Source organism: Benincasa hispida, chromosome 8 (genome assembly GCF_009727055.1).
Source record: "Benincasa hispida cultivar B227 chromosome 8, ASM972705v1, whole genome shotgun sequence".
Lineage (NCBI taxonomy): Eukaryota > Viridiplantae > Streptophyta > Magnoliopsida > Cucurbitales > Cucurbitaceae > Benincasa > Benincasa hispida.
The window spans coordinates 5,251,960-5,268,711 of NC_052356.1; the positions used below are offsets into that span (position 1 = coordinate 5,251,960).

The following is a 16,752-nucleotide window of genomic DNA, read 5'->3' on the forward strand; positions in this document are numbered from 1 at the left end:
TGTGTTTGTGGGGGTTCTCCCCTGAAAGCCCTCTGAAAGTTGGTAATAAATTGATCAATCCTGGTTTCAATTCAAAAGGCACCATGGTTGGCGGAAATACGATGAACAAAGGCTACTGGTCCATATCAGGCTATGCCAGCTCCCTTAAGGCCTTCTCACGAACTTTCTCTCCCATTGTTGTATTTTCAACAGCTTCTTCTCTACGTCTCCTTTTGATTCTCCTCTTCTGTTTGTCTATATCTACAAGAAAAACAAAATATGGTCTCCCAGAGGAGCGGGTCATAAACCAAAGGGCAAACTAAAATTTTTATTTTATTTTATTTATATAAAAGGTAGGCCAATTTCCAAGTCTCTCTGGTAACGACACCAATTTTGTTCGGACTCGGGAATTGATGTTGTTACTCAACCCCAAATTTGAACAAAAAATTAATTTTATTTTCATCGATTTAAGACTTATACCAAAAACATTGCAAAGCGGTAAGATTGGGATCGAATCTACAAAGAGACTGTTGAATCAATCTAAGACAAATTGTGAATTCCAAAAGAAAGATTTTAATTATTTGGTTTCAACAAGCGAAATTGAACAAAAGGAAACAAGAGCAAGTGTAGGAAAAAAATTTTTGGGCCAATCCTAGGTTAGTTTGTATACTTTTTATTTTCTATCCTTAGGTACTAGTTGTTTTTTCCAATTCTGTAAACCCCTCGACCTATTAGAAATTTTAATAGCCCAAATAGCCAATTTTTGATAAAAATCTAAATTAGCCCTAATTCAGTTTAAAACTTTTCTTTCTTAGCGACGTCCAAGTTCAAACTGAAAAGCATTAAGAAAGGATTTAATAGTTGAGACATTCAACAAGCCAGAAAGCCATATCTTGTTAAATGATTTATTTGGGAAAGATTATATTAGAACCCACATGAACTTGGCCAGAAAAAGTCTAGATCTCAACCATGTGATCCTAATATTTGCAACGTAATTGATCAACAATGCATAGGGTAGAAAGATTTTGTAAACATGAAATTCGACAAATCAATTTGTCAGAAAAATACATTGAATTCAATTAAAAATAAAACAAATCCCCCAAAGGATTCACAACAATTGAGTAAAATAAACTAGATGGCCCTCGAGAATTAAGGCATACAAACCATCCTAAAAAAATAATTTAGCCTTTAAAAGGCATAATTCAAACTAGAATGATTAGAAAAAGTAAGAATCGGGGCTAACTATACCAATTATTCCTCAGCAAATTGACTCAATTACTCAAAAAGTGAATAAAACCTCTCAAATTCCTCTTTATTCTATCTTAAGCTCAATTGTGTGGGGACTTGCTTTAAACCTAACACTGAAAGCCCTATTTATAAGGTTCTCGCAGCGTCATGACGCTAGGATCAAGTGTTGCAATGCCGCACCCTAGGCTTTCCGTAAAAGTTCGCAGAATTGCAACGCTGCACTATTGTCTTCCAGCATCAGGCTTCAACGTTAGGGGGCATTGCAATAGTGGCGATGATTCAAATCCAAAGCATCGCAATGCTCTGGGCAGCATTGCAACGCTACCCAGTTCCTGGAGCTACTTCCTTTCAGCGTCGAATGAGCATTGGGCTAAGGCTTGGGATGAGCGTTCTGACGCTAACGCAGGGCAAAATCTCCATTTTTCAACTCAACTTGATTTAGTGCATTTGGACTCCGATTTTTCCACTCTTTTAGCTTGATTCTTCATCTTTTCCATGTGTTGGCTCCATGGGATTAATTCTCTTACAAAACGAGATAATAGAATCCAAGAATTACCCAAATATAGGAAGTTAAGACCATAAAATTAGCTCTTTTTGGAACCTAGCACACATCAGGAACCATAATGCCAATAATCAACAAATTAATAAAAACATTCAATTTGGTGAGTCATGATTAAACGGTAACAATTACATTACGTGTCGACATATGGATGTCACACATATATGCTTATAGTTTGGGTTCAGTTCAACGGTAACGCAAATGGAAACACTAATGGGAAATGTATATTGTTTAGTTAAATGACATGTCCTTCACAAATAACCAGTTGTGCCTCTATCTTCCTCCCTGAAACCATGCACCCTAAAGTGCATATACACAACTACCATTTTGTAAAATTGTCACACTTGTTTTGGACAAAAAAAATGTGGTCTGATACTGATAACGACTTCGACTCATATGAGTGCCCATTGGCTCCTCACAGGTCGAGTTTGGAATCAGAGAGCCCACCAACCGCTACAACCACAATAGACTCATCTATGGACGGCTCTTTGTATTTCGCTGCACACGAGGGGACTAGAAGCTCAGACAAGAAGCCCTCCCCCTATTTATCACTCACTTTATCTCCAAAAAGGGTCGACTTCTTCACAGCCAAGTGTGAACAAACCTTCCCCCCGCGATGCATCCTTTAGCTCCGTCAACGACCCTAAGCCAAAAGGTTGGATTGAGGAGAACAAAGAGAAGATGAATGAAACAGAGGTAGAGAGGAAACATTATCTTGCTAATGAAGGACCTACTGACGAGAAAAAGGTGGTCAAAAAGAAGAAGAACAATGTTTGATGTGCACTAGTGATCCTCTCCAGTGATTTGGAGTAGGGTGTATTCTGTTTTCTTATTCTTTTTTGTTAATGTTTTTAGAGAACCACCACTGCCATGAAAAAAATCTTTTGGAAAAAAAATGAAAACCTATATATTTTTTTTGTCTGCATATGATCAATTTTTCCAAATTCCTTAACAAGCGAATATTTCACATAGTGGTAGAAAATAAATGCATACAAAATAAGAAGATGAATTACAGGAATGATAAACTAAAAATTTATTCCATTTAATAGTAGACTCGAACTCTAGTTCCTAATAGAGGTGGAAATGATTGTTGGTGAAGTTCCCGAGAGAATGTGGAACGGAATGGTTTCTTTTTTTCTTTTTTTTTTTTTTCTAAAATTTCTCAACGCTTTTACAAATGTTTTTAAAATTTGAAAAATAGAAACTCAATTGGATACGATCCATTTATTAAATAAAAAGAATCAATTGGATATCAAAGAGCTCCAAGTTTTGCATCTTCATAATACCAACAATGGTTTTTTTCCCTTTTTCCATAAGATGTCAAGTATTGGAATTAGTTTATCATTCTCTTAAAATATAGTTTGATTTGTTTCGCATAGTAGTTTTAATAAATTTCATGGTAGACTTTAAGGGAGCTGATCCAGATCAACTAAGAAGAAAACATTGTTTGTGTGGCGTTGTGATCATTGGTTAAGACTGAAAAACAAGTATTATAATTAGAACTTTTTTATTTTGTTACTATTCTTGACTTTATTTAGTGATATTAATTAATGTGTATATAGATAACATGGGTTAATATTGAAGGACTTTTTCGAATATGGTGTTCAAGATGATTTGAAAAACTATATAGTCAATATGTAAGTAAATAATTGTTTCAACATATGTAAGTGATAACCTGTAGAAATACAAGTTATTCTCTTTAAAGTTGGAACAATCAGGATTCTTAATGATAAAATCTCATCTTTCTTAAAGGAAAACACATGGAATCCTTCAAACATAACTAACCTTTACAAAAACATTCTGTTTGATAAAACTGCGTCAATAACGCATCTTATCGTAGTATTTCAGTAAATTTTACTAAGTGTCATAGGCGCAACTAACGCAAAGGCATGCGTTTGAAGAGTTCCAACGCATAGTAGATACATTGATTCAAGTTGTTCTTGTCAAATCACCACTTGCAAGTATGGGTATCTGAATGTCGACGTCTAAAAAGTAACTGAAATGGTAGGTGGTTGACCAGGGTATGGAAATTAATGTTGTCATATCACAAGTTGCTGTGGGAAAACGCCTATAAATAGAATACTTGCAACCGGAAAATGAAGCACTTAGCATAGAGAGCATAGTATAGCATGACATAACATAGAGAGCTTAGAATAGAGTAGTGTTGCTGCTATAAGAAGATCACATGAGGAAAAGAACCATTACCATTGTTGATCAAGGAGAATTGAAGAGAACCAAGCTCGAGAAAGAACTTTTCTTCATTTCTTAACAAGTTGGTTGTACACACATTAAGATCAAGCCAAAGAGGACAAGAAATTGAACTCTGCGGCTTGACTCTTTTTTTTTTTTTTTTTTTACTTTATTTCCATTCATCATTCATGCGATTAAGTGTTTTATTATAAAGACAGTTTCAATCTTTATAAAATGGTGTATTTAGTCTATTCACTTGCCTTTACTTACAATCTACCGTGTTAAATGTGTTTGTGACTTTGTGCTAAAATTCTAAAAGCTTTAATCATTTTGATCACTTGGGTTGAAGTTATTGATGCGTTATTTTTATGATGTGGAAATGTGGATGAATTGCGATGGTGAAATTGCGTTGAGCACTCATAGTTCCTCAGCGAAATCCAAGTGTAAACTCCACTGAGTTTCCTGGTAAGTCCAGGGTCGAACTCAGGGACTTATGAAAACAGGTTGCGTTGGTAATTGTTAGAAAATTTTGCGATAACCAAATAAATCAATAGTAATTGAGGTTGTTGTTTGTGTTGATAAAAAAATAAATAAATGCGGTGGAGTTTGAAAAAAGTTGATTAAACGGGAAATATGATGAGTATACGGTGAACGGGTTGAGAAAAGTTTCGGCTAACACTTCCTAGGATGCATTCATGCTATGCGATCGTGCAACATGCATACAACAATAAACCAACTCTCAGTGCGAATGCCACGACTTCTAAGGCTAGAACGCATGCGGTATATGCGATAAGTCTATAGGACCTACGCATAAGCCTCTATTCTTATTTATGATATGCAAAATGACACACATACAAATAAGGCGATCACATAATATCATTCCTATCTCTAGGATGCATGCGATGTAGGTTGACAAACAGAGCTTATCTCTAATTCCCTATCTTTTGTTTATGCAGTTCTAATATTGCTCTCTCGAGTTCAGATTCTAACCTAGCTCTCTTGAGTCATTAGGTTCTTTCTTTAGACACTCTCTCGAGTAGCTCTAAAAGGGTGTTGGGCACAACATAAAACAAGACAATCGCAAGCAATGAATTTCCTAGGTCATGTTAGCTTCGTTCTTCTCAACCCATTCGACTAGTTTAGCTACTCATGCGTGCTAAGAGAGTGAACAGATGTAGAATAAGAACTTCCATTGTATAAATATAAAGATGAAGTATAAAATAACAATGCAAGAATAGAATAAAGAGTCTGGTAGCAATCTCTCGAGTTGCCCTGAGCGATCTTCGACGTCTTTACTCTTCTCTAGCTTTGGCTTAAAATAAAAAGAAAAAACTATGGACAAAGACGAGCTGAGCTCTCAAATTCGTGAAAATGGTGAACTGATTAATAGCTGAACCCCTTTTCTAAAGGATGCCTCTGGTTTTTATAGAACTTCCAGGGTGAAAGGCGGCTTTTCTCTCATGATTGCGCAGATGGGATGACTTTAATTCCTGACTGATGTGTCGAATATTTGTCATCGAAATGTTGAATGTACTTGTTCGTTAACGGCTGTCAACTTAATTCGGATTCGACTGTCATCAGCTTTCTGTCCCATCGTGATTAATTATGTCTTTCACCCAGATGCGCCCACCGTGTTGCACCGACCAAGTTGCGGCAATCCTTCTTGGGCAAATGTTTGCAAACACAATCACCGCAAAGCCTTGCGGTAATGCTGTGCTCAACAAATGATTTCCTATGATCACAATTTCCGCCTTGCGTCAATGCATTTTCTGCACAAAAATACAAAAATCAACTGTTCCTATGCGACGAACACACGTGACTGCAATATAATAAACTTGATGCTTTTTAGACACAATCTAACACATTTTATCAACGCAAGCCAGCATGGTTTAAGAACTTAGCACTATGATAACGTGCATTTCTGCCCATTATCATTTATCTCAGCTAAACCATTCAAGAGAATAGGATAGCTAGAAATGCATCAAGTCAGAATGCATAGTAGATTTAGAGATAAAAATACTTGTCGTTCATAGTTTTCTGTATCCAATGCATGCACCCTATAGATAAGAACATGTGGCATTTGCATTGAGAAATGTTAAATCATTAGATAGATAGAAACCCAACGCATACATACACTTGATTGTAAACACGCATCCATCTTCATTATTACCCACTCTTTCTTGTCCATCTTACTTGGATCAATGCATTCACTTATCAATTAGCACTATTCCTTCATTGAACCCTATATTTCACTTGAACTCCTGTTTCTTCTTGTATGCATGCAGTTAAAGTAGTGTAGATAACATTTTTCAGCATTTATTTAGAACCCCTCTACATCAGTGCAATGTAAGGCTTGCGTTAGTCTGACCTAAATCTCTGTGTTCAACCCTGGACTTACCAGGAACCTGAATTAGATTTATACTTGGATCTAGCTCAGGTAACGCTTGTACGCATCATCCAATGAGTATAACGCATCATCCATTCTTCTTACCTAGAGAAGTCATTCACCGTTCATCTTCATTCACATCAATCTTATCTTCCATTTCCATTCATTATATACTCCTACCACACATCACGAAACCACGAACAGTAAGTTTATTCTTTTAAAACAACTTTATATCTTGTTTTTTTACTATTTTTTATGAATTAATGTATTAAAATCACAAGAATGTTATCTACTCAAGAATTTATGTGAGACTCAAAACTTTAATTACGGGAGAATTGATGTTAATGTTGGGTTTTGTCAAAATATTAGAAGTGCAGTTTATCTCATATCGGTTAAATTGAAGAATGAGATGGGCTCAAAGCCTATAAAAGGAGTTCATGCCATCGGTTTTCAATTGTCCCAGTTAGAAATATTTTAAGCTTAGTATGATAACTCTAATTAAATTCCTTTTTTATTCTCTTGTTTGAGAGTAGGAAAAATGTGTGAGTAGTCAAAAGCTTTAAGAGAGTGTTATTGTAATTGGGATCAGGAGAGAGAATTGTTCTATGTGATTGTAATAATTTTTCACATAGTGGATTTCTTTCTAGTGGGTAGGGGTGTTCAAAAAAATTGGTAACTTGATGAACCCGACCCGACCCGACCCGATCAAATGCCTTTTAATATATATATGAAATAACCTAGGTTTTTTTCTTCATTTCTCCTTCACGTCGCCAGCAAGTTAGTAACCTCCCTCCCTTTTCAATCTCAACCTCTCCATGCTCACTTGCCGAATTGCAAATTGCCCGCAAGTCTCCTTCTCCATCTTAATCTCGTCTCTCACGGTCTCCCTCTCCCTCTCAAAATCTTTCTAACTCAGTCTTTTAATCTCTCAATCTCTCATGACTTCAATCTATTCCTAGCTTTGCTTCAACTATGTTGTTAATATAGTTTTTTTTCTTAATTTCAAGTAGAGCAGTGTTAGTTCGACAAGAACCTACACTGCCTTGCACTTCAAACAATTTCAAAGCAATTTCATTGCTTTAAAAGACGCAAACACTAGCCAACTTTAAGCAGTGAACAAGAGTTTGGGGGTACAAAAATGTATTGGAAGAAAAATGGAAGGTTCAAGGCTGAAATTCGTGGTGTTCAAGTAATTATTTTAATTTTATTTTAAACCTCTTTTTTATATATTTTTTCGCCATCTGATTTGATTAGATTTATGTTCACATTTTGATATTTCTGATTTATACGCATTCTTGTTTGTCAGTTGTTCAACCAGGTGATGCAACTCGACCCAACCCAAAAATATACGGTTCATTTGGGTTGGATTGACCCTTTATATAGAATCAATGGGTTGTGGATTTGACTAACCCAAAATTTCAGGTTGATCCAAAAAACTACCCTAACGTGGCCCAACCCAGACACCCCTATTGGTGGGTCGTGGTTTATCTCCAAGTTGGGAGTTCTCCATGTAAATTCTTGTGTTCCAATTTTATTGTATTTGTTAAATTTCTCTATTATTTTATACTTATTTTTGCGATAGAAAAAAAAGGTTTTTCCCAACAAGTGGTATCAAAGCATTAGGTTTGTAGTTTCTTAAATTTCTAAGTATGTTCTATGGTTGCCACATTGTCTGACCTTCCATATTAAAAAAGAATTCTTAAAGTGGGCTAGGTATTGTAAATAGTGTGGGTCGTTCACTATTTTTTGTTTTACCATGAATTATACAGGTTTGTCAAGCTTTATAAGTTCTATAAAGTTCTATGTGGAAAAATTTGATGGAAGGATTAAATCAGCTTGTGGTAAGTGTAAGTCAAGGATGTGCTAATACAAGTTGGGTTATAAAGGCATGGAAAGGAAGACTAAATCGTGGTGCTTCTTAAGAATTAAGTGGTGATGATGGTCCAAAAGAGTCCAACGGAAATTCTAGTAAAGGTTCTAAGAAGTCCAACATGAGTGATGAAGATTGTGAGGATTTGAAAGCTACAAGTTCAATCAAGGTAAATTTGTATAAATATTCTTGCAAATGTGCATGGAATTTCGATAGCGAAAGAGCTTTTGGAGAAGCTTTAAGCAATGTATCTAGTAAAGAGCATCTTAAATCCGTCGTACCAAAAGGATAAATTTCACATGTTGTGAATGATGGAAGTTATAAAAGTCTCAGATCATCTGAGTATTCTCAATGGCATCGTATCTGAGTAAGAGGTGATAGGAGTGAAGATAAAAGATGAAGATAAGGCATTCAGTCTCATCTGGTCACTTCCTCCTTCTTATAAATACTACTAATAAACTATTATTGAGAGAAAGAAGACTGAATAGTGAGGAGATTGAATAGTGAGGGGTATACTTCACAAGAGGATTCAATACAAGTAGCTATCAAGTGGAAGAAGAAGAAAGAGTTCGTGAAGAAAAACGTTTTTCGGGAATGTGAACGGTCTAGAATCATGAAAAATTATTGTCCTAATAGAGTGGGTTCCTCAAAAAGCTCTGAGTCGGATGCTAACATTGTCTCCGTTGTCAGGAAGATGGTAATATTTTTCATCGAAGCAAGGCAATATTCATCCTCATAGTATGTCCACTTTACCATATTAACTTGGCGGTTATGCAAGGTATGTGGTGGAAGTTATGTCAATGGCTGATGACTTTCACGTGAGCCAAGTAGGTCGAAGTTGCATCATAAATATCAGCAAGACTTATCAACATGTAGCGAAAAAGAAAAGTCTTGGGAGGTAGCATTCCGAGGGGTCTACTTTTCATGGTGGAGTGGGTTATAGTTCTCTAACTTGAGAATTATGATTATCGATGGAGACAATGGATGTTGCAAAAGTTGAGGATTCTTAAAATATCTTGCCAAGGTGGAATTTGTTAGATTTTGGCAAAATATTAGAAGTGCAATTTGTCTCACATCGTTTAAATTGATGAATGGGGATGAGCTCCAAGCCTATAAAAAGAGTTACTATCCTTGATTTTTAACCGTCCTAGTTAAAAATATTTTAAGCTTAGTGTAATAACTCTAATTTAATTCTTTTTGTATTCTCTAGTTTAAGAGTGGGAAAAAGATGTGAGTATTCAAAAGCTTTGAGAGAGTGTTATTGTAATTGGGGTCAGGGGAGAGAATTGTTCTATGTGATTGCAATAATTTTTCACATAGTTGATTTCTTTCTAATGGATTGTGGTTTTTCTTCAAGTTGAGAGTTCTCCATGTAAATTTTTGTATTTCCAGTTTTATTGTTTTTGTTTTTTTTTTTTTTTTTAATTTCTCTATTATTTTCTGCTTATTTTTGCGATAGAAGTGGAAGGTTTTTCCCAACAATTAAGGTAATCATTTCAACATCTATTAAATATTTAATGGTATAATAATTTTCATTAATATTGATTTTCTTATTTCATTGGTTAGAAAAGGATTATTATATAGAATGCAGGTACTATATAATGAAGTCTCTATGAGATATAGTAACTCGTAGAGGCACGATGAATTATAGATGTACAAATTTTATATTTGTTCATCTCTTGTTTAACGTTTTACACTTCCTATAATCTGTAGCTCTTCTTCTCTTCTTTATCTTTATCACATTGCATGTTTCTTGTTTGAATAGGAGATTGATATATATATGTTACTTGTTTCCATTATTCTCTTGTTGAATAGTAATTCTGATCATATGATTCTTTTTTATGGTTTTCTTTTAGTGTATGATAGTAGGAAAAGTCCATAAATGTGAACAAAGAAGAAAAAATAAATTAAAAAATCAATCAAGCTTCAAATGGAGAAAGAATTTTTCTTTTCTTTATAATAAAAAAAATGAGACTTTCTTTGCCCTTTCTCCAAATTAAATTGGTTTGAGAGGTTTCAAACTATATGGATATGCTCACAATTATTACTTTTTTCTTCTTCTTCACACACACTACAATAAATTATAAATCTACAATTCCACCCTACTTTTTTCAGTCAGCTATCCCCAAAGAAAATTTCTCTCAACCCTCTCTCAAATCTTTCATACCATTCTTCTTCATTATGCAAAAAAGAAAATGCAAGAATTCTCTGTCCATAAAGAAACAATAAAACAAAACAAAAATAATTTGAAACTTTCTGTTACAAATCATTGAGATTATTCAAAAGAATAACACACACCAAGATCAAATCTCAAAGATCAACTTTGCATTCAGTATTCTCAAAAGTTCTAGAATCATTGATCAGAAGCCAAAGACGATCACAATAGATCTCCAGCAATCGAGGTTTCGACATCCATCTCTCGACACTATAACTGATATAAACATAACCACAAAAGATATTAAACCAAGAAAAAATTTTAAAAACTATCTTTTAGGGTTAAAAAATAGGTTTAGACTTTGATAACACTCTTAGAAAGTAGATAACAAATAATTTTTCAAAGTAATGTCATTTAGGTCAAAACTGAGGTAAATCGGCACATATATATTTGTCTTAAATGTCGAATGTTTTATACCTGACTTTAGCTTCAAAGCGAAGATTTGGATCTATCTCTTCCTTGAACCCAAATGGATATTCAAAGTTACCTTGAACGGCGGAGGACAAGACGGTCAAGTTTCCTGGCTTTTGCGTGAACGTCGGGATGTCGGAGGAAAACGTCTGGCCCATATTAGTGACTATCATCCTCATAGAATCCATATGAATGGAGGCTCTTTTGTTGGGGTTGTAGCTTTTGACAGTGTAAGCTATGGTAGCATTAAGCATAGTACGAGTTGAACTAATGGCTATGACTTGGCCAGTTTCCACAAGGAAACGTGGGGTTTTGGGGAAGACAACAATCCAACATGTGATAATTGCAAGACCAATAAGGATTATTACACTCAACAAGCTTCTTCCTATGATTCTGATGATTCTTGTGCGTTTTGTTGTCCCATGTTTCTCATTGGATCTTTGTTTTGAGGCCTCAATATTGCCCCTCATTGTTCTTCACAAAATTCTTACTTCTTTTGGTTTTTGAAAATTGATGTCTCATGTATATATATATGTGTGTTTTGGTTTACTTAATGAAGGGGAAAAGGAATATATGCCACTATTCACCATTAGGTTTTGTGTTTACTTGTAGTTCAAGATTTGGGTTGTCTTTATTTTGTTGGAAAGGATGTGGATAAAGGCTAAAAATTAAGTCTATACATCAAAGCCCACGTGGGATAAAGGGAGGAAAACAAGTGGCATCTTGGGTGTAGTGTACATAGCTTGGAGCATGGAGAGACTTTGGATTTTTTTTTTTTTTTTTTTTTTTTGAGTGATTTTAAAAGGTTTCAAATAGAGGAAAAAAATTAATTTATTTACGAATATAGCAACATGTCAATTGATAGAAGTCTATCGTGGTCTATCACTAATAAATAGTGACATTTTGTTATACTTGAAAATGTTTTAACAGTTTTATCATTTAAAATAATTACCCATTTTAAAATTGTTAAAATTACTCATTTTGAAAGCATTCTAAATACAATTCACCATTTAAAATTAATTTTAATAATATGAATGTTATGTTTAAAAATATAATATTAAACATTGATTTGATTTTGAGTAATTAAATGTATATTCATAGTAAAAATGATGTTAATCATTTCAAAATTACTTAGGAACGTATTTATTGGTATTTATTGATTTTAATAAGGTGTACATGTTTGAAGTAAAGTAAAGAATTATTGTATATAAACATGCATTTTATAAAAATATACACTATTTTTAATTATATATATAATTTTATGGAGCAAACACTTGTATTGTGCTTTCGCATCTTAACAACAGAATATTAAAATTCTTTCTATTATAAATATCATAAAAATAGATATCAATACTTAATGTCCGAAAAGTCATGTGTCATTTTTCATATTGTCTATATACCTTGTAATAATTTATGTGTCTATGTAAGTCCACATCGTACTTGCCACTTTGCCTATAAATAGTAGCATTTGGTGGATCTCAATATAATGCACATTGGTGATAGATCTATTTCAAAATTCCATTAGTTTTCATATTATCCAATTGTATAATTTTAGTTATTTTATATTATATTATATTTATTTATTATTATTATTATATAAAAATATTATTATATTATATTTTCTTCATAATAACGTTATTAGCACGAGCTCCTGTTGCTTCCATCGTTGAAGGTAGGTCAAATTTTTTTCTTCTTTATTTAATTGATAAATTAAATGTTATTTTACATATTTAGTACATATTAAATTTATAATATAAATACAATATTTTGTGATACTATTACCATGACAAACCTTACAAAATTAGAATTCATAGCCCTTGATATTAATGGCAATAATTATTTGTCATGGGTGCTCGATGCCAAAATTCATCTGGATGTGCTATGAACTTCAGAGAAATAATTAAAAAAGGAAATACGACATCCAGTCAAGACAAAGCAAAAACTATGATTTTCCTTTGTCACCATCTCCATGAAGGATTAAAAATGACATATCTTACAATAAAAGATCCTCGTATCTTGTGAAAAAATTTGAAAGAAAGTTATGATCATCAAAAGACTGTTATTCTTCCTAAAGCCCATTATGAATGGATACATTTGAGGCTAAAGATTTTAAATTAGTAAGTGATTACAATTCTGCATTATTTAAAACTACTTCAAAATTGTTGTTGTGCAAAGAACAAATTACTGATGTTGGTATGTTAGAGAAAACATTTTCTACATTTCATATCTCAAATATACTCCTACAGTAGCAACATCGAGAGAAAGGTTTTAAACAATATCCTGAACTAATTTCATGTCTTCTCGTGGCCAAACAAAATAACGAGTTATTGATGAAGAACCACGAATCTCGATCAACTGGAATAATACCATTCCTTGAAGTGAATGTTATGAATTTTATAATCATAGTCGAGTCATGGTCGTGGTTAAGGTTGAAATAATTATTATTTTCGTGTTAGTCATTCTAATCATTGAAATTTCAAAAGAACCACACAAAATGATGATCACAAAGGAAAAGTTCCACAAGATAAGAATTCAAGAGTGTTGAAAATAAATGCTTCCAATGTGAAATGACTGAGCATTGGTCATGTACCTGTCAAACGTCAAAACAATTAGTTTACCTCTATCAAGCCTCCCTGAAGGAAAAAAAAAAAAAAAAGAAAAATGTGGAAGCAAATTTTGCATATCAGGATAATGACATATTTGACCTATTCCACATGACAAATTTGGATGTGACGGACATCTTTGAATCTCCTGAAGAGAAGATTGGTGCAGTTGGTAGAACATCAAGTGTTTCATTTGACTTTGAGAATATCTAGACTTAATGTCATTGTTTTCTTTTATCTATGTCTGGCAGATAGAGCGACTACACACACAATACTTACAAATAAAAAATAATTTTCCAATTTGACAATGTTGAAAGCAAAACTAAATACATATCAGGTTTTGCAAACTTGATCAAAGGTTTTGGAAAAGAAAATATTATTTTGCCTAAAGGAACAAAATTTACAATTAACAAGGCATTGTTCTCTAGTCAATCAAAGAGAAATCTTCAAATTTTTAAAGATATACGTTGCAATGATTATCATATCATGACTGCTAGTAAGAATAATGTCGAATATCTATATATTATCTCTACTATCTCAAATGAAAAACGTATATTGAAAAAATTACCTACTTTATCTTCTGGATTGTATTATACTTATATACGAGTAATTGAAACATATGCAACAATGAACCTGAAGTTAATGAATGCAGACATATTTACAATTTGGCATGACCAATTGGATCATATAAGATCTACAATGATGAGGAGAATTATTGAGAATTCAAATGAACATCCATTGAAGATTCAGAAGATTCTTCAATCTAATGAATTATCATGTGATGCTCGCTCTCAAGATAAATTAATAATTAGACCATCACTAACTAAAGTGGGGACTGAATCACCTGCATTTTTAGAACGAATTCATAGTGATATATGTGGACCTATTAACCCATTAAGTGGACCATTAAGATATTTTATGGTATTAATAGATGCATCCAATAGATGGTCACATGTGTGCTTATTATCAAGTCGAAATCTTGCATTTGCAAGATTATTTACTCACATAATTAAGTTAAAAACACAATTTCCTAATTATACAATTAAAACCATTCATCTTGATAATGCTAGTGAATTTACATTGGAAACTTTTAATAATTATTGTATGTCAATTGAGATAAGTGTTGAATATCCTATAGCTCATGTTCATACACAAAATGCTTTAGCAGAATCATTCAAAAAATGTTTGCAATTAATTGCAAGACCATTACTTATGAGAGCTAAACTTCCTTCATCTGTATGGGGATATATTATTTTGCATTCAACATCACTTGTATGCATTAGGCTAGTAGTTTATCGTAAGTACTCACCATTACATGTTATGAGCCAAATATTTCCCATTTGAAAATTTATGAGTATGTAGTATATGTTCCAATTGCTCCACCACAACGCACTAAGATAGGTCCTTAAAGGAGGTTAGGAATATATGTTGGATATGATTCCCCATCAATTATTAAATATTTTAAACCCCCTGATAGGGATGTATTTACTGCATGATTTATTTATTGTCATTTTAATGAGACAAATTTTCCAACATTAGGGAGAGAAATTAAGAAATTGAAAAAAGAAATTACGTGGAGTGCATCGTTATTTTCTCATTCAGATCCCCGTATAAATCATTGTGAACTTGAAGTTTAGAAAATAATTTATTTATAAAATATAGCAAATCAGTTACTAGATGAATTTATAGATGCAAAGAAGTAACTAAGACACATATACCAGTTGCAAATGTTCCATAAAAAATTTAAGTCTGTAACACGCCAGAAGAATGATAGACCAGTGGGTTCGAAAGATAAAAGTCCTCGAAAACAAAAAATAATTAATAGTAAAAAAAAGACTTGGTTGAGGATATAAATGCCCATGAAGAAATCTCCGACATGACCAGTGAGAAAAGTGAAATAGCTAAAGATAATAATGAGATCTCAATAAATTATGTCATGATAGGAAAAAGATAGAATCAAACTAATGCAGTTATTGACAACATTTTTGCATATAATGTTACCTTGATATTATATCTAAAAATGAGGTCCTAAACCAAAATCTGTTGAAAAATGTCGATATAGAAAATATTGGCTTCAGTGGAAAGGAACAATCGAAGTAGAATTAAACTCACTTTCAAAACGGTCGGTTTTTGGACCAGTAGTCCGAACACCAAAAGGTGTTGAACCTGTGGGATACAATTACACTAAGATATTTAATTGGCTTAACTGTGTATGAAAGTCTGGATATGCATCTCATGGATGTAGTCACAACATATTTATATGGATCTGTTGATAATGATATTTATATGAGAATCCCAAAAAGATTTAAGATACTTGAAACATCTACATCAAATTCTCAGGAATGGTATTCAATAAAATTATAGAGATCACTATATGGTTTGAAACAATCAGAACGGATGTGGTACAATCGCCTGAGTGGATATTTATTGAAAGAAAGATATCAAAATAATCCAATATGTCTGTATGTTTTTATAAAGAAATCACAATTGGGATTTGTTATTATAACTGTATATGTTGATGACTTGAATATAATTGGAACTCTTGAAGAGCTTTCAAAGGTAATAAAATATCTTAAGAAAAAATTTGAGATGAAAGATCTCTGAAAAACAAAATTTTGCCTTTGCTTGCAAATTAAGCATTTGACAGAAGAAATATTTATTCATCAGTCAACTTATACAGGAAAAATTTTGAAAATATTTTATATGGACAAAGCATATCCATTAAGTATTCCAATGGAAGTTCGTTCATTGGATATAAAGAAAGATATATTTCAACCTTTAGAAGATAATGAAGAACTTCTTGGTAGTGAAGTACCATATCTTAGTGCAATTGATGCATTTATGTACCTTGCTAATAATACAAGACCAGATATTGCATTTTCAGTAAATTTATTAGCGAGATATAGTTCTTCTCCTAGAAAAAGACATTGGAACGTAATTAAGCATATACTCCGTTATCCCTGAGGAACAATTGATATGAGTTTGTTTTATCCAAATAAATCAAATTTTGATCTAGTTGGTTATGTAGATTCTGGATATTTATTTTTTCACACAAAGCTAGATCTCAAAAATTAGTGCACAACATTGGAATGTAGTAACTCAGAGATCTTAAGTGATGTTTTCGTGAGAGGAAGTAAATATATTGTATTCTTTTAGAAGTATGTATTATATGAAACATGTACTTTTTTTCCTTCACTAGATTTTTTTTTCTTTAGATTTTTCCTAATAAGGTTTTAACGATACATATTATATATATATATATGGACATCTAAGGGAGAGTATTATAAATAT

At 32.9% G+C, this 16,752-nt stretch overlaps 1 protein-coding gene across 2 annotated transcripts; it reads right to left on the minus strand.

Moving 5' to 3' along the window:
• Positions 1–10,163: 10,163 nt before the first annotated feature.
• On the minus strand, positions 10,164–11,339 carry LOC120083744 (NDR1/HIN1-like protein 26). Of its 2 annotated transcripts, none has more exons than XM_039039599.1 (2): positions 10,935–11,339; positions 10,164–10,663 (listed from the first exon to the last, which is right to left on the minus strand). In XM_039039599.1, the coding sequence occupies exons 1-2, from the start codon at positions 11,326–11,328 to the stop codon at positions 10,593–10,595; spliced, it is 465 nt and encodes a 154-aa protein (XP_038895527.1). In that variant the 5' UTR covers positions 11,329–11,339; the 3' UTR covers positions 10,164–10,592. The 2 variants fall into 2 exon arrangements, with proteins under 2 accessions (XP_038895527.1, XP_038895526.1); XM_039039598.1 differs by having other exon boundaries at positions 10,865–11,339.
• Positions 11,340–16,752: the final 5,413 nt, after the last annotated feature.